This window comes from Rhodotorula toruloides (assembly GCF_000320785.1).
Source record: "Rhodotorula toruloides NP11 unplaced genomic scaffold Scaffold17, whole genome shotgun sequence".
NCBI lineage: Eukaryota > Fungi > Basidiomycota > Microbotryomycetes > Sporidiobolales > Sporidiobolaceae > Rhodotorula > Rhodotorula toruloides.
This window is the reverse complement of record NW_015622977.1, coordinates 429,953-451,742: the sequence shown is the minus strand read 5'-3', so window position 1 is coordinate 451,742 and position 21,790 is coordinate 429,953. Positions and strand designations below refer to the sequence as shown.

The 21,790-nt window shown below is 62.0% G+C and overlaps 9 protein-coding genes across 9 annotated transcripts in view; 7 read left to right on the top strand and 2 right to left on the bottom strand.

The window, feature by feature from the left end:
* Positions 1-111: 111 nt before the first annotated feature.
* On the top strand, positions 112-1,301 carry RHTO_02324 (WLM domain containing protein; the record flags this gene model as incomplete). Its single annotated transcript, XM_016416001.1, has 4 exons — positions 112-671; positions 730-846; positions 907-975; positions 1,037-1,301. The coding sequence occupies 4 exons, from the start codon at positions 112-114 to the stop codon at positions 1,299-1,301; spliced, it is 1,011 nt and encodes a 336-aa protein (XP_016272076.1).
* A 244-nt stretch (positions 1,302-1,545) lies between these two features.
* RHTO_02323 (protein-L-isoaspartate (D-aspartate) O-methyltransferase) lies at positions 1,546-2,740 on the bottom strand (the record flags this gene model as incomplete). The annotated part of the gene is made up of 6 exons (XM_016416000.1): positions 1,546-1,713; positions 1,787-1,840; positions 1,938-2,200; positions 2,323-2,378; positions 2,453-2,491; positions 2,574-2,740. 6 exons carry the CDS (start codon positions 2,738-2,740, stop codon positions 1,546-1,548), a joined length of 747 nt encoding a protein of 248 aa, XP_016272136.1.
* A 272-nt stretch (positions 2,741-3,012) lies between these two features.
* On the top strand, positions 3,013-4,641 carry RHTO_02322 (uncharacterized protein; the record flags this gene model as incomplete). Its single annotated transcript, XM_016415999.1, has 5 exons — positions 3,013-3,199; positions 3,276-3,987; positions 4,045-4,159; positions 4,215-4,439; positions 4,501-4,641. The coding sequence occupies 5 exons, from the start codon at positions 3,013-3,015 to the stop codon at positions 4,639-4,641; spliced, it is 1,380 nt and encodes a 459-aa protein (XP_016272029.1).
* A 671-nt stretch (positions 4,642-5,312) lies between these two features.
* On the top strand, positions 5,313-6,120 carry RHTO_02321 (ubiquitin-conjugating enzyme E2 D/E; the record flags this gene model as incomplete). Its single annotated transcript, XM_016415998.1, has 6 exons — positions 5,313-5,314; positions 5,426-5,518; positions 5,581-5,715; positions 5,778-5,851; positions 5,916-6,047; positions 6,113-6,120. Coding segments are annotated over 6 exons (444 nt in total).
* A 538-nt stretch (positions 6,121-6,658) lies between these two features.
* RHTO_02320 (endoglucanase V-like protein) lies at positions 6,659-7,810 on the top strand (the record flags this gene model as incomplete). Its single annotated transcript, XM_016415997.1, has 7 exons — positions 6,659-6,831; positions 6,889-7,084; positions 7,141-7,211; positions 7,274-7,279; positions 7,339-7,498; positions 7,562-7,621; positions 7,688-7,810. The coding sequence occupies 7 exons, from the start codon at positions 6,659-6,661 to the stop codon at positions 7,808-7,810; spliced, it is 789 nt and encodes a 262-aa protein (XP_016272047.1).
* Positions 7,811-8,550: 740 nt separating this feature from the next.
* Positions 8,551-12,123, top strand: RHTO_02319 (transcription factor; the record flags this gene model as incomplete). Its single annotated transcript, XM_016415996.1, has 10 exons — positions 8,551-9,023; positions 9,052-9,294; positions 9,352-9,740; positions 9,798-9,852; positions 9,912-10,167; positions 10,252-10,539; positions 10,597-10,630; positions 10,691-10,812; positions 10,868-11,224; positions 11,308-12,123. 10 exons carry the CDS (start codon positions 8,551-8,553, stop codon positions 12,121-12,123), a joined length of 3,033 nt encoding a protein of 1,010 aa, XP_016272017.1.
* Positions 12,124-12,687: 564 nt separating this feature from the next.
* Positions 12,688-14,674, top strand: RHTO_02318 (uncharacterized protein; the record flags this gene model as incomplete). The annotated part of the gene is made up of 8 exons (XM_016415995.1): positions 12,688-12,757; positions 12,814-13,155; positions 13,218-13,295; positions 13,354-13,573; positions 13,631-13,722; positions 13,854-14,000; positions 14,072-14,392; positions 14,454-14,674. 8 exons carry the CDS (start codon positions 12,688-12,690, stop codon positions 14,672-14,674), a joined length of 1,491 nt encoding a protein of 496 aa, XP_016272057.1.
* Positions 14,675-14,990: 316 nt separating this feature from the next.
* RHTO_02317 (thiamine-repressible mitochondrial transport protein THI74) lies at positions 14,991-16,712 on the bottom strand (the record flags this gene model as incomplete). The annotated part of the gene is made up of 5 exons (XM_016415994.1): positions 14,991-15,335; positions 15,390-15,759; positions 15,815-16,328; positions 16,468-16,486; positions 16,590-16,712. The coding sequence occupies 5 exons, from the start codon at positions 16,710-16,712 to the stop codon at positions 14,991-14,993; spliced, it is 1,371 nt and encodes a 456-aa protein (XP_016272151.1).
* Positions 16,713-17,763: 1,051 nt separating this feature from the next.
* RHTO_02316 (PHD finger and BAH domain protein (Snt2)) overlaps positions 17,764-21,790 on the top strand; it is a gene marked incomplete at both ends in the record, with an annotated part of 6,422 nt that continues 2,395 nt past the window's right edge. Inside the window, 16 exons of the mRNA XM_016415993.1 lie at positions 17,764-17,839; positions 17,950-18,308; positions 18,370-18,436; positions 18,499-18,616; positions 18,672-18,943; positions 19,004-19,072; positions 19,131-19,195; positions 19,253-19,415; positions 19,477-20,172; positions 20,233-20,351; positions 20,410-20,554; positions 20,608-20,797; positions 20,862-20,973; positions 21,050-21,233; positions 21,315-21,412; positions 21,502-21,783. Of these exons, the coding sequence (XP_016272051.1) occupies positions 17,764-17,839; positions 17,950-18,308; positions 18,370-18,436; positions 18,499-18,616; positions 18,672-18,943; positions 19,004-19,072; positions 19,131-19,195; positions 19,253-19,415; positions 19,477-20,172; positions 20,233-20,351; positions 20,410-20,554; positions 20,608-20,797; positions 20,862-20,973; positions 21,050-21,233; positions 21,315-21,412; positions 21,502-21,783 (3,015 nt within the window). The remainder of the gene's footprint in view (positions 17,840-17,949; positions 18,309-18,369; positions 18,437-18,498; positions 18,617-18,671; positions 18,944-19,003; positions 19,073-19,130; positions 19,196-19,252; positions 19,416-19,476; positions 20,173-20,232; positions 20,352-20,409; positions 20,555-20,607; positions 20,798-20,861; positions 20,974-21,049; positions 21,234-21,314; positions 21,413-21,501; positions 21,784-21,790) is intronic.

Sequence of the window (21,790 nt, the reverse complement as noted above, 5' to 3'; positions counted from 1 at the left end):
AAGCGAATAGAACGAGGCTTACGACAACCTGGCACCGCCCCTCGCACCTTGACCTCCTCCTCTACGCTCACACACGCTGTCAAGAGGCTGTTTGACACGCTCAGCCGCGCTATGGATTTGCTAATACTGCTCAGCGTCACCCACGCGGGCCGTACAGTCGACCTCTCACTCGCGCCATCCTCATCAACCGCCTCACTCTCTGAAACCCTTTCCAACGAGTTCGACCTCTCGCCGAGCTCGCTGAAGCTGCTGGTCAAGGGGAAGAAGTTGGATTTGAATCGAGGCGGAGCGGGCAGCTTTCAGGAAGCGCTGGAACGGACGTTCGGCTCGACGACGGTGGCGGAGAGTCGGACTAAGCCTGTCAAGGCGCTCCTGGTGGGCACGAAGCGGAGCGAACTGGAAGCGATGGAGGCGCAGGACGCACTGCGGCGGAAGAAACACACCGCCTTCCTCTTCCACCAGCAACATCAAGCCCGACCTTCCTCTCGATCCGGCGTACATTCCCTCTCCGACTCGCTCAACGACCCTGCCAACTTCCGCTTTCATCATCTCGAACCATTCCCGAAGAGCGTGCCGTTCTTCGACCGGCGGAAGGCCATGCTCGAGCGATTGGCGGAGGATCCGGCCGTCAAGGATGTCATGCGGCGGCACAAGTTCGCGGTTGGCGTTCTGTGTGTTCATCCCTTCCTCAGCTCGCTCGAGTATTCGACTAACGCCTGACGTGCACAGGACCGAGCTTCATCCGACTCTGCACACGAACTTCTCGACTGGCGAGAAACTGCTCGGGCTCAACACGAACGCCGGGCAGAAGATTTCGCTGCGACTACTCACGGACGACCTGGACGGGTGCGCGAGGCTCTTTCCTGATCATCTGAGAGCTTGTGCTCACCGGGTAACTCCTCGCAGACTGCGCTCGTACAATGACGTTCGGCGGGTCTTGCTTCACGAGTTGAGCCATAACCGCTTCGGCGACCAGTACGTCGCTTTCTATTACGCTATCCCCTGAGTTTGTCCTGACGAGCCAGCCTTCCCGCAGCGACAACAACTTCAAAGAGCTCAACTCGCTCCTGAACCGCGAAGTCGCCGCCTTCGAATCTTCGCCCGCCTTCGAGCCGTGGGACCCTCCATCCGCCTCGTCCGCTCGCACAGCGGAAGAGCATCGCCTGAATGAAGAAGCGGCTGAAAAGGCGGATCACCAGCTCAGGTTCGGGTTGGAAGACTTTGTGGACGAGCGGAGGGAGAAGGCGGGGAAGGCGGCGGAGGAGAGAGCGAGGAAGGCGCGCGAGCAGGAACGGAGGTAGATGTCACTGCTTCGACGGGTAGACCTGCTGTAGACTTCGCCGAGCTGTTGTTGCCATTCTCCTGCCGCTTTCGCCGCTCTGTCGGATTCCGTCTGCGACGCGAGAGAACGAGTATGCAAGCGACTTGAACTACACAACAAGCAGAACGAAAGAAGCTACATCAGGCGATCCGTGCTACACTAGAGGCAAGCAATCCCTCCAGCCTCTCGTCCCCGGTAAGCAACCTTACATTCCCTCCTGCCCCTCAGGGCGACCCATTTTCGGGGTACTGCTCCTGCGCATCCGTGAGCGGAACGTAGGAGACCCCGAACAGCTTCTTCTTCGTCACGTTTCCCTCGGCGTCCTTGTCGATCTGCCAGACGGCTTGGAGGGCGCTGCCGACTGGAATGAACATGCGGCCGGGGGAGGCGAGCTGTGAAAGTGCCGTCAGGATCAGCGGCGGGCGGACGATGGAGAGGCGAGCTGGAAGAGCCAAAGAAACGCACCTGGTCGATGAGAGGTTGCGGGAGATGGGGAGCCGCGGCGCCAACGTGGATCGCCTGCTTGTAAGTTACGTAAGCGGGCGATCGCAGGGATCAAGGCGAACAACGGCTGCGAGGCCAGCACTCGCCGCATTGCAGCGAAAGTCCTGCTCACCTGCCACCCTCCGTGCGGCAAGAACTCCTTCGGCGCGCCCATCCTTCCGTCCGCCTTGATCACCTGCATCGTCTTGCTGTTCGGCACCTTTGGATCAACAGGGCTGTCCTGGTCGTCGCAGAGCGCAGGTGCGGTTGACGGGTCATTCATGAGGTTACGGCGAGCCATCGTGACGAGGCCGTCAAGGTGGTCGATGCCAAGGACCGTGCCTCCGGGCTGGACGAGCGAGTGGAAGATGCCGCAGAGGTAGCCTGAGCCAGAGCCTGCCAGTGGAAGCGAGCTCGTCAGTTTGGGAAGGTCGTCGAGCGTGCGTAGACGTGTCTGGCGCAAAAGAGCGCTCGGCAAGCTCCTCTTGTCACACGTTGCGACAGGACGAGATGCTCACCGACGTCGAGAACGTTGGCACCCGGCTTCAAGAAAGGTTCGAGAATTTCGACCGCGCTATCCGGCGAAATGGGCGTCATTGGTCGCTCGTCTGGACTACTGGCTCAGCAGACACCAAGTGAGCAACTCACTGAGCGTGCATGTGGGGAGCGCTGATCGTGGCGCCGTACCTGCGACGAAGCGAGGGGGAGAGGTTAGAGAGCGAGTCCACCGCGAAACGATTCCGCCTCGGTACTGGAATGATAGACGAACCCGATGTACGACGGCGAGTCCCGGTACGCCTCGTACTTGTCCTGGACGTAAAAGCGTCTGTCGACTCTCTTGAACGCCTCGATGACCCGCGGGGTCTGCAGCAGGCTTCCCCTAACGAGATTGTCCACGAGCTCGGCGTTGGTTGAGCCAGAGCACCTCCAGGCCATCCTGAGCGTCCGCTTGGCGTTACGAGGTCTGTCACTGGCGAGTCGAGCGTCGAGAGGCAACCCGAGGAAAGGTGGGGCAGGAGGGTGCAGCGGCGGGAGTAGCGAGGTTGGTGGCTAGGCCGCGGTCTTGCTGGACTTGTAGGAAGCTCAGAAGGCCTGTCTGGGCGGTCTCAAAGCAGCTCAGCGAGTTGAGCGGCTGTGGACGAGGGCAACCATCCCGAGAAACTCGCTCGCTTCCACACTGCTCGACACAACCCGCGTTGCTGCAGGAAATGGCTATACGAGCACCGCTGAGGCTTTTGAGGCCTTCCCGACCCACACAGCGGCTTGTCGCGCGCGGGCATACCCTGAAACCGCCGTCATCAGCTGTTCGCTTCGCTTCGACGCACGCTGGACACCAGCAGCCATCGAAGGGCGGGATCAGGGTCGCACATGTGTTTGGAACTCTCGCTCTCATCGGTGCGTTAGCTTCGACTCATCCTGACCTCTGGAACAGCCGCGAGAGCTCACCCCGTGATCCACCCTCTCGCACCAGGCATCGGAGCGACGTCGTACGGTCTGTGGCAGTTCTACGGCAGTTTCACGGCCTATCCCGACACGGCGAGTCACCCTATCCGCTCGAAACTTCGCTCCGCCCTTCGTGCCCAGTCTACGGGCGAGCATGAGAGCTCGTCGACTCTCTTCGAAGCCGCCTACTCGCTCGCTCTCGACCTCTTCCACACTGGCGAGCTCGGCAAGACGCAGGAGGAAGCCGTCATGCGGCTGACGGGCATCGCTGTTCGGTGGGGTGCGATGTGGGAAGAGGCAGGCGAGTTGTCGAAGGCGATTGCAGCGTACGACACGGGCTTTCAGCCTATTGCGGCGCTCATCGACGGCTTCAAGGTGGGCGAAGGAGCGCAGCCGAGCGTCGAGGAGGTCAAGCGCGGCGCCGGGATCGCGATGAAGCTGGGAGACTTGTGGATCAGGCTTGGAGGGGCGGAAGGCACGAGCGAAGCCGAGCGGTACTACACATGGGCGCTGCAGGAGCTCATGCGCCTCAATATGACCGACAAGCAGAAGCAGCGGGTCAAAGACGAGATGGCTTCTCAGGATGCGCCGGTACCCGCAGCCGGTCCGCAGGCGTCGACGAAGAAGGGCGAGATCAAGGACGACGAGACGCTGCAACTGCCGGAATGGCTGAATGACGTCGAGGTCGTAGCAGCAATGGAGCGGCTCGGCGACCTGTACTCGCGAATGGGAAAGATCGAGTGCGTTGGCTCCCAAAACTCGAATGTCTGCCCTCGCTGACACCCTTCGGCTTTCAGGTTCGCCCAGCCCTTGCTACAACAGGCCATCGCCATCCTCCTCCCGCCTCCACCGAAGGAAGGCCCAAGGCCTGCGCCGCCTCCGATCGGCAACCGGTGTCACGCTGCTACCCTCGTACGCTCTTGCCCTGCGAGTCTCCCACAACCTCTCTGACGACGTTTGTGACCAGATGAACAACCTCTCTTCCGCACTCGTCGCCGCTCCGTCACCCTCGCAACAAGCGATCGAGGCGTCCGCGCGATGGGCGCGCCAGTCGCTGAACATTGCCAACGGCTGCCGCAAGGAGGCTGACGCGCAGCGAGGCGGCAAAGACGTCCCTCTTGTCGAGCGGGAGGAGCGCGAGTGCGAGTTGACGGCAATCGTGTCGAGCTACAACCTCGGCAAGCTGAGCGAGGTGCGTTCTTTCGTTGCTTCTCGCGCCGTTGCTGTTGGCTAATGCTTTCGCTGCCGTGTAGATGTCAAAGGACCCCATTTCGGCGGAGCAGTGGTTCGTCAGATCGGGCAAGCACGCTGCGAGCCTGGGATTGCGAGACGCGGCACGACAAGCGAACGAGGCAATTCGACGGCTCAAGCACCCATCTGGCCCTCCCGCGTAGTTCATGCGTTGAACACGCCTCATCAAGCCGTTGGAGTAGCTCTGGCGAGGACGTGAGAGTCTGCGACGCCGACTGCCTCAGGAAGAACAGCTGCGCACACCTCCTCCGCTGGTTACGCCCGTGCCCGCACAAATATTACGAAAGCATTGTGAGCTGTTCCACGCTACTGGCGCTGCTCCTCGCTGCTATGTTGGCGAGAGACTGTGGACTTGACTTCTAAGTCGCACACTCCCTCGCTCTCACCACCACACGACCTCGCCACACAGACGACATGTAAGCTTGCTCGCGCCAGTCTGGCCTCGCCTTGCTGCCTTACGCCCTGTCTGGTCTGCTCGGACGCCTGCGCGGTGCGCGAGGGACGCGGGACGACCTGCTCGACTGGTGGCCGCCGACGGAGTCTCGTGCACAAGGTGTCCTCTCGCGCGGCGCAGCAATAGACATACCAGGCGGGCATGAGAGAATGCAGGACTATTGGTGTGCGACTCTGCGGCGTCCTGGCGTTGGAGGAGGGAGTGTTGCCGCCTCGATGCTTCATCAGCCGGCGAGTGCCACAGCGCTTCCCGTCCGGTCCACACAGTTTGGTGCGTGTATTTCGCATGTTCTCGAAGCTGGCAAGCTCACTGACCATGCACTCGTCAAGCAGCTGGCTTCCGCTGAGCTGTTACAACCGAATGTGTTCGCTCTCGACCTGCGTGCTCACGCTCGTGGCAGATCACCCACAATCCGGCCGATACGCGAGATGAATGGCTGGCTGACTTGGCTGCTGCTTGCGTGACGTCCACAGGGCTTTGAAGCGCATCAACAAGGAATTGCTCGACCTCGGACGCGACCCGCCGTCGTCGTGCTCTGCTGGCCCGACCGGCGATGACTTGTTCAGGTGAGCTCGCGTCGACGTTGTTGCCTCATCACTTTCCGCTGACCCTGTTCCGACCCCTCCAGGTGGCAGGCGACGATCATGGGTCCCGCCGACTCGCCATACTCGGGCGGCGTCTTCTTCCTGACCATCACTTTCCCGACCGACTACCCTTTCAAGCCTCCCAAGGTTGCCTTCACGACCAAGATCTACCACCCCAAGTGCGTCACAGGAGGGAGCCAAGCCCTTCGACACTTGCGCTGACCTGTTCCTCCACCCGCAGTATCAACGCAAACGGCTCGATCTGCCTCGACATTCTGCGAGAACAGTGGTCGCCCGCACTGACCATCTCGAAGGGTGCGTCGGACTCTCGCCCTGGTGGTAAGGTTCTTCCGCTGACTCGCCTTGGCGCTTTCTGCAGTCCTCCTCTCGATCTGCTCGCTTTTGACGGACCCGAACCCCGACGACCCTCTCGTTCCCGAGATTGCCAACCTCTACAAGACTGACAGGGCGAGGTACGAGTCGACCGCGAGGGAGTGGACTCGCAAGTACGGTGAGTTGCCCGCGTCTCCCTCGTCCCGTTCTGATTGGCGACTAACCTTCCTCTTCGTCTCACAGCGACCTAAGCGCGTCTCGATGTGTACGGGCTCGCGCACGCACGGAGGAGAAGGAGGGAGGAATGGTGTCTGATGGGCGGGGTTTGGGGGGTGCAGCGTTTGCGCCTCTTTGCTCCCGCTCCCAAGGTCTTCGCTTTCCGACGCATCGTAGTATCCCTCTCTCCCACGTCTCCTCATCTCGCTTGCTATCCATTCCTGCCACTACGCGCCTGGAGAGGGTTGCGTTTGGCTTCGTCTCTCGGTTCTCCTCTCCTCCCTTCCGGCTGGATCGCGCTCACTTCTCGCTCTTGCGGCTTACGACTCGTTCTACACCGCCTGTAGCTCGGAAGCGCGCAACTTATCCGTCCGCCTGCTCTCACTCAGCCTTACCCTCCTTCGCTCCGCCAGCTTCGCTGTCCGCCTTCCCCTCGCCTGGCGATCGCGTGCTTGCCATGCCTGAGCTACACGAACACGCCGCTTGAGGCCCGTCACGTCCCGCCAGTCCCGCTCGCGCCCCTGCTCTCGTCACCTCCCTCCTTTCGCTTCATCGCTTCATCCACCAGCTCGCATGGTTCCGCAACGTCGCTGCCAGCGAGTTCGAGCCACCGGCATTCTGGTCTTGCTCTTGACGGCGACATTCGTTACACCGGCGGTCGGCAAGAACATCTCGACCCTCCCCATCCCTCAGCAAGGAAAGGCTTCGCTGACGCACTACGACCTCACCCTTGGCGCTCTCGCTTCGTGCGTGCGACTGTTCAGCTTGCTCGTTCCCGTGCTGACCGGACTCGACCTCCTCAGATGCGGCTGCTCGACCGGCTCGACTTACTTCCCCACCGCCGCGCTCTCCCAAGCCGCCTACGGCTCATCACTCGCTTCCGGCCCAGCATGCGGACAATGCTTCAATCTCACCTTACTCCAGACCTACGGTGCGACGCCGGAGTGGCTACTGAATGACGAGCAGAGGAGGAATGCGAGTGTTGTGGTCAAGATCACGGTGCGTTTGCTCGCTTGTACGAGGTAAGGGCGGACTGACGAGACGTGAATGTGCAGGACAAGTGTCCCGCTCCGCCGCTGTACGACCCTGACAAGACCTGGTGCGGGGCAACCGCCTCGAAGCCAAAGTGAGTCGGCGCTGTCTCGCTTTCCGGCGGCAACGGCTGACGGGACCCTTTCTCCTCCACAGCAAAGCGTGAGCAGCGATCCTCGCTTCCTGTGCTTCGTTGAGAAACTGACTGCCTGTACGAGTAGCGGCTTCTTCCTTCACTTCGACGTCTCCTCCCCCTCCCCCGCGATCCCTCTTTCCTTCTTCCCCGTCAACGCCTCGTACGGCTACAATGACTTTGGCTCATGGATCGTCGATTTTGAGCAGGTCCCGTGTGAAAGGTGGGCGGGATGGGGTAATCAGTCGGTACGGACGAGTCTCGCCTTTCTACTGGCAAGCTGACTGACACGGCGTGCACCGTTCGTGAAGGCTTTAGGTCTTGACGCGAGCTTGACGACCCAAAGCGGCTGTTGTCCAGCCAACCCGCTCGTCCGTTGACTTTCTCTGCTTTCTCACTCGCATGAGGCCGGTCGTCCTAATCCTTGACCCTTGCAGTCCGACAACTCTGTCTGTCCAGCATTCTCGCTCAAGGCTGCTGCGTCGCATCTACGCATTGCGCCGACAGCAGCGGCTCTCGTCCTCCTCGCCTTCGCCAACTCCCTCGTGTTTATCGCCTAGACGCCGGACGTACTTTCGACATCTCCGCCTCCCGCCTCGGAACCTACCAGCCTTTGCAGCAACGAGCGAAGCGAACTTGCAGCCCGTCCGCCCGCCCGCCGGCAAATCGAGCAAGTCGAGGACAATCTCCGAGTCGCATGCTTAATTCCGCACGGACGTTCGTACGCTCCGTCTCCGCCGGCCTGCGAACACGGCGGGTCGTCTTCCAGCACTCGAACGGCGACGAATGGCGGTGTTGGCAGCAATAGCAGGGGATCTACGCTTGCGCTGTTCTCGAAGCGGGGTTTGAGGTGGGCAAGGAGGAGGCGCGGACGGGATTGTATTGGCGCATCACAAGCGTGGGAATACGACTGGCATTACCTCGCGAACAAGGTTGCGTCCGGAGTTCCGCTGCTCCCCAATCGACTCCCACGAGGGCCTTTGAACTCCTCTCGCTCGCTCACACTGCTTCGCTGGCTTGTTCGACACGCTGAGGACGACTGCTGCACCTGCTGGAGTCCACACACACCGCTCGACTAGCCCACAGAGGCGCACTCGCTGTTCTCTTTCCTCCCCACCCGCCCATCGCGCGACCCCGCTCGGAAACACGCCAGCACCTCGTGTAGCATACACAAGGAGCGTACAGCCGCCAAGGACACTTGCGAACAGCCGCTGCGCAAGTCCAAGTGCTTCGCCGAGCTGACTGTTGCTGACTTCTCTTCTCGACACAGGCTACTTCACCCCATCTCGCATCGCTTCGCATGAGTGACACCAACGCCCTCTTCGCTCAGCTGTTCGGCGACAACGGACAAGCCGCGTTCGACGCGAGCTACCTCGACCTCGGAGGAGGAGGAGGAGCGGGAGGAGCTGGGCTGGGAACGAGTGAAGGAGGGACAACGGACTCGCTCTTCTCGTCCGCCGCATTCGGTGCGCTCGACTCGTCGATCCCCAACATGCACGGGCGCGAGGCGTCGGGCTCGTCGGGGTCGACGTCGAGTGCGGAAGTCGCGAGCGGGACCGTCGCGCCTGCCGACCTCAGTCCGGCTCAATCCCTCTCTGGCTCGACGGCCGCCAAGTCGACGGGCAAGAGGGCGAAGAAAGATACGAGGAAGGACAGCGCTGCGTCGCAGGGCGATGGGAGCGAGGACGGCAAGGATTCGGGTGGGAAGAAGACGAAGCGCACGAGGAACCGCAAGCCGTCGTCTTGCGCCCAATGCCGCAAGAAGAAGCTGCGGTGCAACAGGTCGGATCCTTGTGATCAGTGCCAAACTCGAGGCGAGGTGTGGGGCGGAACCTCTGTACAAGGCGAGGGATCAGGCGGACAACGAGGAGTTGCGCGACCAAGTCGCTCGCCTCGAGTCGCTCGTCCGCTACCTCACATCGCAGCGCCAGCAGGACGAGCTCTCGTCCCCGAACGGCGTCTTCGAGGAACCGCCTTCGCCCGGCGCCGCCTCCGTCGACAACTTCCCCTCGAAGACGAGTCGTCAAGGTTCCGCCTCTGCATCGTGAGGGACCTTCCTCGGCATGCTCAACGAGCTCCACTGACACGCTTCGCCACGCAGACACGCTCCCAACACGCCCAAGTTCGCGATGGACCTCCGCGCCAACGACCTCTGCGAAGGCCTCGCCCAGCTCGCCATCAAGGAGTTCGTCGTGGTCGAGGGTTCCGGCACCGACAGCTGGGCGCCAGGCAACAAGCGCGGGCTCGAGTTCGTCGACGAGGCGCAGCAGTTCGTCGAGCACATGCCGCAGCAGTTCGGCGTCGCCCAGTCGCCCGCTTTCGTTCTCGGCTCGTCTGCGTCAACGAGAAGCGGCGCACCGAGCGAGGCGGGCGCCTCGCCTGCGCCTAGCATGATGAGCTCGGCGCCGTCGCCGCTCAGTCCTGGCGCGCTCGGAACAGCCTCTTTCGGCAAGGAGGCGCCGCCGCTTTCCGAGGCCCTCAAGTTCCTTCGTGAGTCTCGCAAGTCGTGACTGACAGTGGTCTTGCTACTGACGCAGGCGCCTGCAGCTATTCACGAGCAGGCGCTCTCCGCCTACAAGTACTTCAGCGGCTACGTCTCCTGGTGCGCGCTCGTGCTGCTCGTCACCTCTCGCGCCGTAGTTGACGTCCTTCGCCCCATAGGTACGCCCACCCAGTCCACCTCCAGTCTTTCGAGGAGAAGTGGCGCGACCTCGAAGCGGCCCTCCGCATCCCCGACGAGGAGCAGCGCAACAAGGCCATCGACCCGTTCTTTATCGCCACCTTCCTCGGCGTCCTCGCTACCGGTCTTGCGATGATGCCCGTCAAGCGTGCGATTCGCGACGGATTTGGAGCGGACAAGGACAAGACGGTCGATTACTGGCTCGAAGGAGCGATGATCGCCTTGACGTGCGGCAGGGTGAGCCTGAGCTTCTCGTCTTAGCGGCAGAGGTCAGACGAGGTCGATCAGGAGCGGGAGCTGACAATCCTGCTCCTCTTGCAGTTCCTCGACAACCCCTCAGTCGAAGCCGTCCGCGCCACGGTTGTTATCTCGACCTACTTCGTCTTCATCTCGACCGGCGAACGCAGCGGCGCCGGCATGGGTCTCCTCTCGCTTGTCGTCCAGATCGCCCTCAGTCTCGGACTGCACCGCGACCCCGACCGCAGTCCGGGCAAGTACACCTTCTTCGAAGCCGAGGAGCGCAGGAGGCTCTTCTGGAACTTGTTCATGCTCTGTATCCTTTCGTCGGCGAGTCTGAGCAGGACGTGGGCCGTCTTTGACCTCAACGGGGTGCGTGCCCTTTCTTCGTCCTCTCGCTGACTTCAAGCTGACTCTTTCGTTGAACAGGTTGATACCAAGCTCCCGCTCGACTGCCACGACCGTGCGTTGTCAGGCACACTCTCCGTCCACCGGCTAAACTGACGTCGCTGACCTCCCGCAGACGAGATCCTCGACGAAGCGACTGCAATGGCCGGCGTCGAGAAGCGCAGGGCCAAATTCGAGGAGACGCCCATGACCTCGCTCATCGTCAAGATGAGGCTCGCCGTTCTTGCCCGCAAGATGGTGCGCTCGTTCACTCGGCGTCACCCAGCCTTCGTGCTCACATTCCATCCCGCAGAACGACCGCGCCTTCGGCATCCACCCTGTTCCGTACGAAGAGATCCTCGCCCTCGACGCCGAGTTGCGCGAGTTTGAAGAGTCGATCCCGTCGCGCTACCAGCTCCGCCTCGACCCGTCCGGCGCACTCCTCCGGCCGACGACGCACGTCACGGTCACCGAGATGAGGGCCTGCATGATTCAGATCTCGCTCGCCGGCGAGTTTCTCCGTCTCCACCGCCCTTGGATGCTTCTCGCCGCCACCGACAAACGGTACCAGTACTCGAGGTCGCAGGCCATCAAGTATGCCAAGCTCTTGCTTGCCGTCTACCGTTCGCCTTCGTGCTCAGGGAACAGGTGGGGAGGTCTCAGCTACAAGGTGCGCGAGAGTCCTGCTGTTCTCCAGCAGACGGCCTTGGCGCCCGTCACCGCCGAGCTTTGTACTCACGTTCCCGCGCACAGGCCACAAACGCTGCAATCGTTCTCGGCGTCGAGATCCTCGCCTTCCCCGACGGCTCCGAAGTCAGCCAGATCCGCTCGATGCTCAACGCCGTCTACAAGCAGATGGAGCGCCAGGCTTCCCTCTCGAGCCTCTGCCGCAAAGGCAGTCGCGTCATCCGCTTCCTCCTCGACAAGGAAGCAGCGCTATCGGCGCTGCGCGATCAGCGAAGGCAGATCAAGCGCACTCGCGTGGACGAGTCGGGCGGCGATGCCTTCCCGTCTCGCGCGCTCAGGACGGCGCTCGACCCGAACCTCGTCACTCAGCCTCTCTTTATGCATGACCGCGAGGAGGAGACGCTCATCCACAAGACGGACTCGTTCAGCTCGCCGAGCGACTACTTTTCGGCCGTTCCTGCCCGCAACTACCCGACGGCTCCCCTCCACCAGCAGTCGACAGGACCGCGCCCGGTTCCTCACCCTCTGCCTCGCCCAACTAGGGCTGCACCCTCGACCTCATCGATCCAGCAGCCGCCTCCCTCTGCCTCTTCCAACTTCCCCGAACTCGCCGGCACCTTCGAATTCGACTTTCGTCTTCCCCAACATGTCCCCTACGCCTCGCCCGCCGCGACTCCCTTCTCACCTTACGCTCAGCCGCCGATGTACACCCAGCCTCCCATCTACTCCTCGCAACCGCCGTCTCAGTCCACTTCGCCCGCCTACCCTTTGTCGTCTGTACCTGTTTCGTCTGCTTCGCCCTTCCCTCCTTCGTCGACCATCGACCAAAAGGTCCCGCTGTACCCGCCTTCTTCGCAGACGGCCTTCACCCCGCGCTACTGAGCGCGACATTCCGTATCACCCTCATCCGTTCCCCATAGACAGTTCGTTTCGGTTCTTTCTCCGTTTTCGCTGACGACAGCAACTGTGGATGTTTGGCCACGACGTGCGTAGTCTCGCTGCATTTCCTCGAGACCGCCGTTTTCGCAGTTTCTCGCACCTCGTCAAGTCTAGGTTGGTCGACCTGGACCTCTCGCGCCGCTCTTCTAGCCTCGCCGTGTGCAGCTGGCTGCTGGCTCACCGTTGCGGCACTGGGCGAAGGGCGAAGAACGGGCTGCAGACGTACGGAGGGCCTCCAGGTGCCGGCCTTCCTAAACCGGCGGCCGTTCTCAAGCGGACGTCGGATCCGTCTTCGACGCATCTCGCCGCCAGCGAGCGGCAGTCTCTAGCTCTTCGGCAGGCGTACAATCGAGAAGGCCGAGTGCGCGTCGGATTGATTGATCTCGTCTCAAAGGCTAATTTCTCCGGCCGCTGCCTCTTCGCTCTCTCGCACCACCTTCTACGACGCCGGCGCTCCTGCTTCATTCTCCTCTTCTTCTCGTCCGCTACATTCTCCTCAGCCTCGCAATGCTCGCAAGCGCTGGTCGCTTCGCTACCATCGCGGCCTTTCTCCTGCCTCTGGCCGCCACTGCCCCAAGTGCGTATTCTCCCCGAATCACCGCGTTTGAACTTCGCTGAACCCGCTTCCTACAGCTCCCACCGCCGATGCGACCGCCCCGTCGAAAGCGACGCCTTTGCACATCCGCCCTACTCCCCGAATCCTCCCTCTCTCCGCCTTGAGCCACATCTTCGATCACGACGCTCAAATCAACGCAAGTTCGACAGCACAAGAAGGCGGAACCCTAGTCGCGCGATCGATGCTACACAGCGAGGCGTCGCTGGTCGAGCGAGACTTGTTTGGAGATCACCCTGAAGACGAGGACACAACGCTGGAAAAGCGACGACTCCAAATTCGCGCTTCCTGCCTCGACTCGACTGCGACTGATGCGACGATCTCGTCGCTCTTCTACTATGGCGGACAAGGGACGACAGTCTGTGCGTGACGGATTCCTTCGAGTCTGCATGTGTGATCATCTTGCTCATTGTCTCCTTGGCAGTCCTCTGTCCCGGCGCTGTCATCTCGACCACGAACGCTATCTTCTTCACCGCTCCACAGCAGACCTTGACGACATACGGTTCGCCGCTTTCTTCGAGCTCTCGCAAATAGCGATAGCTGACGTCCGGCTCTCGCAGGCAATCCGACGGGCAGCACCCGCGCGACTATTCGCGTCACGGCCAACAATCAGAGCTGCGCGGTCTACGGCGCATGGCCTGGCGCGAACAACGTCGTCCTGCGAAACATCCAGGTTGACGGCAACCGGCCTGGTCTCGGGCTTCTGCAGGGCGGGTTGGCGCTTCTCGAGTTCGGCGGCAACACCGTCGGCCAGGTCATCACACAGATTCGGGCTTTCGAGTGCGTACGCCAAGCCTTCCGTCTTGTCTCGAGTCTGACGAGCCCGCCCTGTCGCAGACCTCGCGGGTGGTCTTGCCTGCACGCTGCCGAAGGCGACGGCAACCAATGTAGCAGCATGACGATCAGCAACAACGCTATCGGTCCTTCAGGTAAGCTTCGTCTCGTCGAGCGGACTCGAGCGCGGTTCTTCAGCGACATCGTCAGCTCTACCAAGTCGTCTCCGGCTGAGCGGTGTCAACGATTGCGAGACGATACTGACGATCCTCACTCTGTCGCGCAGGACACGCCCCTTCGAGCGCCCAGCAGTTCCGCAAGCGAGACTCGACCGGCTCCTATGGACCGTACAACTGGGCCGACGGCATCTCTATTGCTTGCAAGGCGAGCTCCGTCACGGGCAACACGGTCACCGATGCGACGGACGGCGCGAGTGCGTAGCAGCGTTACGATACCCGAAAGCGGCGATAGCTGACCTTCCTCCTTCTTCTCGCTTGCTCGAAGTCGTCATCTTTGGCGCTCTCGGCAGCAACATCCAGGGCAACATGGTTATCTCGAACGACCGGCAGCTCATGGGCGGCATCAACCTCGTCGATTTCAACCCGTACGGCGGCTCCTTCGCAGGCACTGTCGTCCAGTCAAACACGGTCATCGCAAACGCCAACTTCATCAAGGTCGGAGTCGCTGTTGGTGGCCTCGTCTGGGGCAGCGACAACCGGACGGCATCGCGGACGTACGGCGGGACGATCAAGAACAACGTCTTCCGCAGCGGCTCGACCGGTTACTTTGGCTATGCAATCGCTGCGAGCGGTCACAACAGCACGAGTGCGCGCTCTCGACTCTGCTTGCCTGCGTCGCGCGTGAGCTAACCTGCTGAACCGCGCAGCCATCATCGGAAACTCGGCTCGACAGGCCAACTTTGGCGGCGTCGAGTCCTCCGCCTGCTTCACCTCGCTCTTCCCGCTTCCTCCTCGCCAAGCCTTCGTCGACAATCCCTGGACGACCCCCGGCTCGACGCTCCAGGCGGGTTTCTACAAGAACCTCGCCTTTGGATTCGCTATCTGCCTTGCACCGGGTCGGATCACCGTTCGAGGCAGTCCGTATTAGGTCGCCTTTTCGCCTTCGGAGTGCATAGAGGCTTCAGTAGACCTTCCTCCGCGCATCTGACGGGTCGCTGGTCGGCTCACACCATTCCTTTCGCACTCTCGCATCCTGTATCTCACTCGCCGTGTAGCCCTAGCACCCTTCCTCTGTTTGCTACTCGCGTTGAAGATGTAAAAATGCTTGCCTGGCTGTCGCCGAAGAGGGGAAGCGTGCGAGGAAGCCAACCGAGTTGCTCTCGCTCGACCTTTGCTGCTGCAGGTCGCGTCATGAGCTGATAGCATACTGTGTACATGTGCGCGGACGAGCCGCGAATCTCGTCCTAGTCTAATCGTCTACTAGGCCCCGGTAGCCTGTCTTCCTCTTCAACTCCCAGCAACCGCTCCCTCTCCGGCTCGACTCCAAGTCCGCGCTCCTCCGCATCTTCCAATTCCTCCACCAACTCCTCGCTCTGCCTCTCCGCTTCCCTCAAATCCAGCACGCCGTTCGCTACGAAGCTGCCGAGGACGAGCAGCCCGCCCAACAGGGATGCGAGCGAGATGGGTTCGCCAGAGCGGCGGTACAGGATGTCGCCTGCTAGAGCGAGGGGGATGGTGAGAGATAGACCGAGGGTGACGGCTAGTGGGGAGGTCAGGAGCATGGCGCGGAGGTAGAGGGCGTCCGAGACCTGCTCGATACTCGTCAGCTGGCGAGCGGGGAGAGGCGGAGAAGCGAGACGTACAAAGGTGATGCCTGCGTTAATGAGCAAGCTTGCCCACAGCATCTTGCCGTGCGGGAACTCGAACTTCTCGACGCCGATCCGGTCGAGAAAGAGTCCGACGGGCCAGATGAGGAGGATGTTGAAGATGCCGACGAAGCCGAAGAAGAGGGTCATCGAGATGCGGGCTTCGTTGCGGATGCGGACTTTGAGGAGGAGGACGTAGGCGGCGTAGGCGAGCGCGGAGAGGAGGGCGAGGGCGTCGCCGAGGAGAGGGTTCGAGGGTGTAGGAGCATTGAAGACCCCGACGGAATCGCTAGCGGGGGGTGGGGTGACAGGTGGAGACGTCGGCATCTTCGAGTCGCCAAGAGAGACGATTGTTACGCCTGTGATGCTGCATGAGAAGGAGGTAAGCGGAAAGGACTCGTCAAGAAACGATGCGGACTGACCTGAGCACAACGGCCATGATCTTACCGACCGAGAAGCTCTCGACGCCAGCGCAAGCACCTGCCGCTAGGGTAAAGAAGCCCGACATCGAGCTGAGGATGGTCGTGCTACTGACGGTCGTGTATCCGAGCGCCGCATTGAGCGCCCAGTTCGCGCAGAACCAAAGTCCGCAGAACAGGAAGGCAAGGAGTGCTGTATCGCGAGTCGTGAGAGGCGGATCGACGGGGAGGACGGGGAGGTACCGTCCCATGTCGTTGCGAGAGGGACGAGGGCGCGAGAGCGATCGATTCGTGTCTCTTCGTCGAGATAGGGGTGGTCGGAGGATGCCGTCTACGCTGCTCTTTGACGTCGTGCGGGAGAGGGAATGGGGAGGGAAGGCGAGTGTCGCGTGGCCGTGAGGGAGTTGCCGTGTTCGCCAGTACTTCCACGCGGGCCGGACGAGGTAGAGGGAGAAGGAGGCCGTGCAGAGCCAGGTGACGAGGAAGGGCTTGTCGTAGTTCATGTCGGTGAACATGACTGCAAGCAGACGAACGGTGAGCAAGATGTACGGGCAGAGACGACCCGTCGACGAGGGTAAAGAACCCCAGGCAGAGCAGCTGCTGTTGCAGGCCCTCCAGAGGCAACTGATCTCGTCCACAGGTACCGCCTGACTTACTATTCATCAAGAAGCTCGCCTGTGAAAGAGGCGAAGGAGGGTCAGCGTGCGAAGGAGGGGTCGTGCGGTCCGTCCATAGCAACAGACGAGCTCCGCGCCATTCAAGAGGGCTAAATACACACCGACGTCCACATCAGCACGACCAACACGAGCATGGCTGTCCCAAGGAAGTACTGCCGCCGCGAACCCTCGACCAGGCTGTCTGCGACCTCGCCATCCCGCTCGAGCGATGCTGACCGCGCCATCCGGTTTCGAAGACGCTGAAAAAGATCTGCTAGCGGCCAGTCCAGCAGTTAGGAGCCGTGTGAAGCGTGGTTAGTCCTCGTGGTGATGAGGCGGAGGCGAAGTGGAGAGATGAACATCCACCAGCTCCCTCAAACACCGCACCAGCTTGCCTGACGATACAGCACAGCAGCAAACAGGCGCTCAACAGCTCACTGAACCCACCCGCGACCTGCCCGACCGCGCCAGACTACGCTGCCAACCCCCTCCTCCCACAACTCCTCCTGCAGCACAACTGGCTTTCAGGCTCAACAGGAGGGTGCAGTGACGCCGTAGGGCTTCTCAATGAGGCGTGCAGGAGTGTTTGTGCTCGGCGCAGGGTCGTATGTGCTTGCGGAAGGCTGATTTCGCCGAGCACGCCTCGCTCGCCGTCCATCGACACCTCCTGCTGAGACTGCTACACCTCTCGCGCGGACCAGCGCAGCCTTGCTTAGGGAGCTTCTCTATGCTGAGGGCATGGACTCTCTTCAGCTCAGCCTGAACGTGGCGCGCTTGTTTACGACGGGGGGCCAGTCGCCGCGAATGTCCTGGTCGCCAGGGCTCTCGTGCCGCCTCGCGCGCCTTCAGGCTCCGTAGGGTCCCTCACACGGTGTGGAATGTCGGGTGGGATGAGCGGGGAGTCTCCTAGTCGTGGTGTAGCCGTATACAGCCCCATTCCGCTCTCCTCACAGAATGAGCTGCCCTCTCGCTGCCCTCCCGCCTCTTTCGAGAGTTCCGCGACCGTGAGCGTGAGCAACAGTGTGTCAGCAAGCCACTGAATGTACAGAAAGCCCCCATCAAGCGAGTTGTGAACGCCATTCCGCTCCCTCGCCTGCTGCCCTCACTCTCTCACCTCGACAACTCCCGCTCCTCGCGCTGTGTCGCTCTGCTGCGCGCATCGCCTGTCGGAGCGCTTCCACAGCCGCCGATTGGTCAGTCTCAGCGCACCCAGCAACCCCTCCACCACTCGCTCGCTCTTCTTGAGCCTCGAGAACCCCTCCCCTCCCTCTCCCTCGTCGCGCTTCAGACGGCGCCATGCCGCGCGCAGCGACCAGGGCGATCAAGGCGACAGGGCCACTGGTCTTTGATGGCAAGCCCCTCGTCCCGAACGGTCCGTCTGCTGTCCTCCTTCGCTCACCGCGCCTCGCTGACCTCTTGCCCCCCCTCCCTCATCTCCGCACCGCTCGCTTGCCTCACCCACTCCCCGCGCTGCGCCCGCAGACCATGTCTACGTCTCGCCACCATGGGACGACCGCGAGGGCGAACCCTACCTCATCGCCCGTGTGATCGAGATCCTCCAGCCCGTCCCCAAAGCCGCGTCCGACTCTCCCACTCCGCCCACAACCAGCTCATCCCGCACCGTCCCGACGACCGAGCTCCGTGTACGAGTAGGGTACTACTTCCGCACGCGCGACATCACGAACCGCTATGTCGCCGACCACCGCATCATTGTCGCGACGATGCATTCCGACACCGTCCCGGCTTCGTACATTCGCGGCGTGTGCATGGTCAAGCACCGCGACCACATCGAAGAGCTCGAGGTCTACAAGCGGGAGAAGGACACGTTCTACTGGCATCAGGTGGGTTCAGGTCCGAGGACGTTCAGAAATCGCTTGTGCTGAGCTGCTCGCACTTTCACAGCTCTACGACCGCTACCTGCATCGCTACTTCGACGCCCTCCCGACTTATAAAGTGCAGAACGCGCCAGGTTCGTTCAGTCTCGCTGACTTGCGACCCTTTCGAAGTTACTGACAACTCGCTCGTTCGCAGCGGAGATCATCACCTTCCTGCAGGAGCACTTCGAGTTCGTACTTTGCGAAGTCGGGACCGGCGCCGAGCTCTGCGACGCTCAGCGTGGATGCTGCGTCTGCAGTCGGTGGGCAGCCAAGTGAGCGAGATCTTCCCCTGAAGTCTCCTGAGCTGAGCTAACTCTTTCTCTACAGCGCCGAATCCGTCTCTTGCGCCCGCTGCGCCAACGTCTACCACCTGAACTGCGTCGACCCACCTCTCGCCGCCAAGCCCAAAGCAGGCTACGGCTGGTCCTGCGCGCCCTGCTCGCGCGCTCACGACGAGGAGGTCGAGACATGGGCCGAGACGGGGTTGCCGCCGCCTGTGAGGAAGGCTGCGATTGAGGCGGCTGCGAGGGTCAAGACGGTTGCGCCGCCTGGGACGAGCCAGATGTTGCACGCGAGCAAGAAGGGAAAGGCGAGGGAGGGTGCGTTCGAGTTTCGCCAGCTTGTCTCTGGGCGAGGACTAATCTTGGACCCTGTCGCAGTCGGACCTGGCGTTCGCCCTGACCCGCACGACTGGCGGATGACGAACGGTTGGCCGTACCGGTACTTCGGTTCGTCGACTCGTCTCCCGCTCCTCTTGCTGCAGTGCCTGACTCGTCGCGACTGCAGGCATGCACACGAACGCCTACCAGATCCTCGACCCGCACGACTCGCTCTATCCTCGCGCCTCTACGGTTCGTCCCTTCTCCCTCACTCTGATTCTCTCCTCGCTGACGCGTTCCCGCTCGCAGCGTCTTGGCAACCGCTTCCAATGCATCGTGCCCGACTGGGATCCCGTCCGCGGCCAGCAAGAGAGCACGCCTGGGCCGGCGAAGCAGTATTTCCAGCCGAAGCGGAGTCGGGCTTCGACACCGCTCGGGCGGGTCGAGAAGGATAAGACGAAGAAGCCCAAGCGTGCGTGGAGACGATTTTTTGACGAGAGAGTGAGTGAGCGCTGACAGCTCCGCCCACGCAGTCATCGAGATCATCCCGCGAGGAGAGGAAGAAGCGGTCCAGGTCATCTGGCGTCCGACGGACAAGGTGTCGGACGAGGCGCTCGCCGAGCTCTTTGAGCGCGTCAAGAAGACGAGCATGTACCAGACCTGCGGCGTCGACGTCCTCAACCGCGCCGTCTCGCTCATCGAGCAGAAGGAGGGCAACGTGAACGACACGATCGCCGCGCTGCGCAAAGTCTTGATCTCCTCGCTTGGACACGCATCGTGGAACGAGGAGGAGAAGCGCAAGCTCGTCGAGGGCGCGCAGCAGCATCACAACGACATTGAGGAGATTGCCAAGATGATCAAGACGAAGAAGATGAGCGATGTCGTCAAGCGGTACTATGTCCATGTCGGCCACACGTTGCAAGAGGACGAGCCGCAGCAGCCGGAGGAGAAGGCGACTGTCGTGGCGACCCGCAGTGGGCGGCAGTCGAGGAGGCGCGTCACGCGTGACGTCTTCGAAGAGCTCGAGGAGCGCGACGACGAGGCCGACGATCAAGCTTCGATCGCTCCGCCGCCCAAGACGCCCGCTCAGAAGCGCAACAGGTTTTGCGCGATCTGCGAGACGACCGAGACGGAAAAGTGGTACTGGTGTCCCGAAAACATCTGCGACCTCGAGGTCAAGCCGAACCCGATGGTCATGTGCGAGAACTGCGGGATTCGGTGGCGGCACTGTGCGTTCCTTTGTCATTCGAGGACGGCAGAGGTGGAAGTTGACATGAGGTTCTCTCCAGACGGCGCCCAGTACCCGCCTTACGGCGACGAGCTCAAGCCTGTTCCGGACAAGAAGAAGGACTCGAAGAAGGAGCGCGAAAGGGTTGCAGCGGAGGAAGCGAAACGCCTGGCTGAAGAGGTGCGTCCGTCTTTTCCCTCGCGGTCGAAGTCTCGCCCTGACTCCCTTTCTTTCGCAGGCCGCCCTCGCCGCCGCGTCGAAGGAGCCGACTCCTCCACCGCCCAAGCCGGTCATCCCGCCCAAGCCGTGCCTGCTCTGCAAGCGGTTCGAGCCGAAGACGGCGCTCTTCCAGTGTGACAACTGCACCATCTCGTACCATGCCTGTGCGTCAACCCTCTCTTGCATCGACTTTACTCGCTAACGCTCCTGACTGCAGCCTGCTACGGCGTCGACCTCGACTACGAGATCCCGCACGACGAGTGGCTCTGCAACATGTGCGAGCGGGACAAGGAGCGCAAGCCGCTGGTGCTGCACCCGCACTGCGTCCTGTGCCCTCCGCCGCAGAACGTCGACCCGAGCTCGCCGATGACGGCGCTCGACTGCCTCAAGGAGACGGAGCTGTCCAAGTGAGTCCCGCTTCGATGAGGACTTGTGAGTTGCCTGCTGACTTTCGCTCCGCTCGCGCCGCAGCTATGTCCATTCGCTGTGTGCAGTGTGGCACCGTGAGCTGCAGCTTGGTCTGCCTGGGCTGATCTACCCAGTCGAAGGGTTTGGCTCCCTCCCCGAGACGCGTGTCAACGCGGTGAGCTTGTCCTCGCTCGTTCGCTCGCTCGTTTGGGTGTTCATCGTGCTCACGCTTGCTGGTTTCCGTGATGCAGCAGTGCGTGATCTGCAAGGAGCGCGGCGTCGGGTGCACCGTCAAGTGCGAGGACTGCCTCAAGCACGTCCACGTCTCGTGTGCTTGGGCGGCCGGATACAAGTTCGCGTTCGAGGTGCAGCCGGTGCGCAACAAGAAGCGCCTGCCCAAGGACACGGTCCTGCTCACCTTCAAGGGCGAAGAAGGTGCGCTTGCTTGCTCCCACGCCCGCGCGAACCCTCGACGGCGAGCTGACCCCTCCCCCGCTCGGATCGTGGTGTCAACAGGCGTCCTTCTCCCCTGCGTCTGGTGCCCCGACCACCACTTCACTCATGCAGAACGCAAGACGTACGACCTCGGCGCACGCGACCAGGCGTCCAAGATGGTGCGTTGCCGGCCGCCGTCAGCCTCCCGAGGAACTCGTCCCCGCTGACCTTGTCAATTCGCTTCGAACGCACGCAGACTTCGTTGCAGATGTACGTCCGCAACATGAAGGGCACCAAACACCCCGACGCACCCCTCCTTCTCCGCCAGGGCCGCCGCGTGGACTCGTTCGTCCGACCCGTCATCCGCCCCAAGGCGCCCACCCCACCTCCCGCTCCCGGCCCCCGTCCCAAACCCAAGCCGCTCCTCACGTTCGTAGAGGAGCTTGCGGCTCAGGCGCAGGCGCAGCGTGAGGCGGAACTCGAGGAACAAAGGGCGCTCGAGGCGAAGCGGCAGCCGAAGAAGCGTCGCAGGTCGTCGATGACCCCCGCGGTCGTCG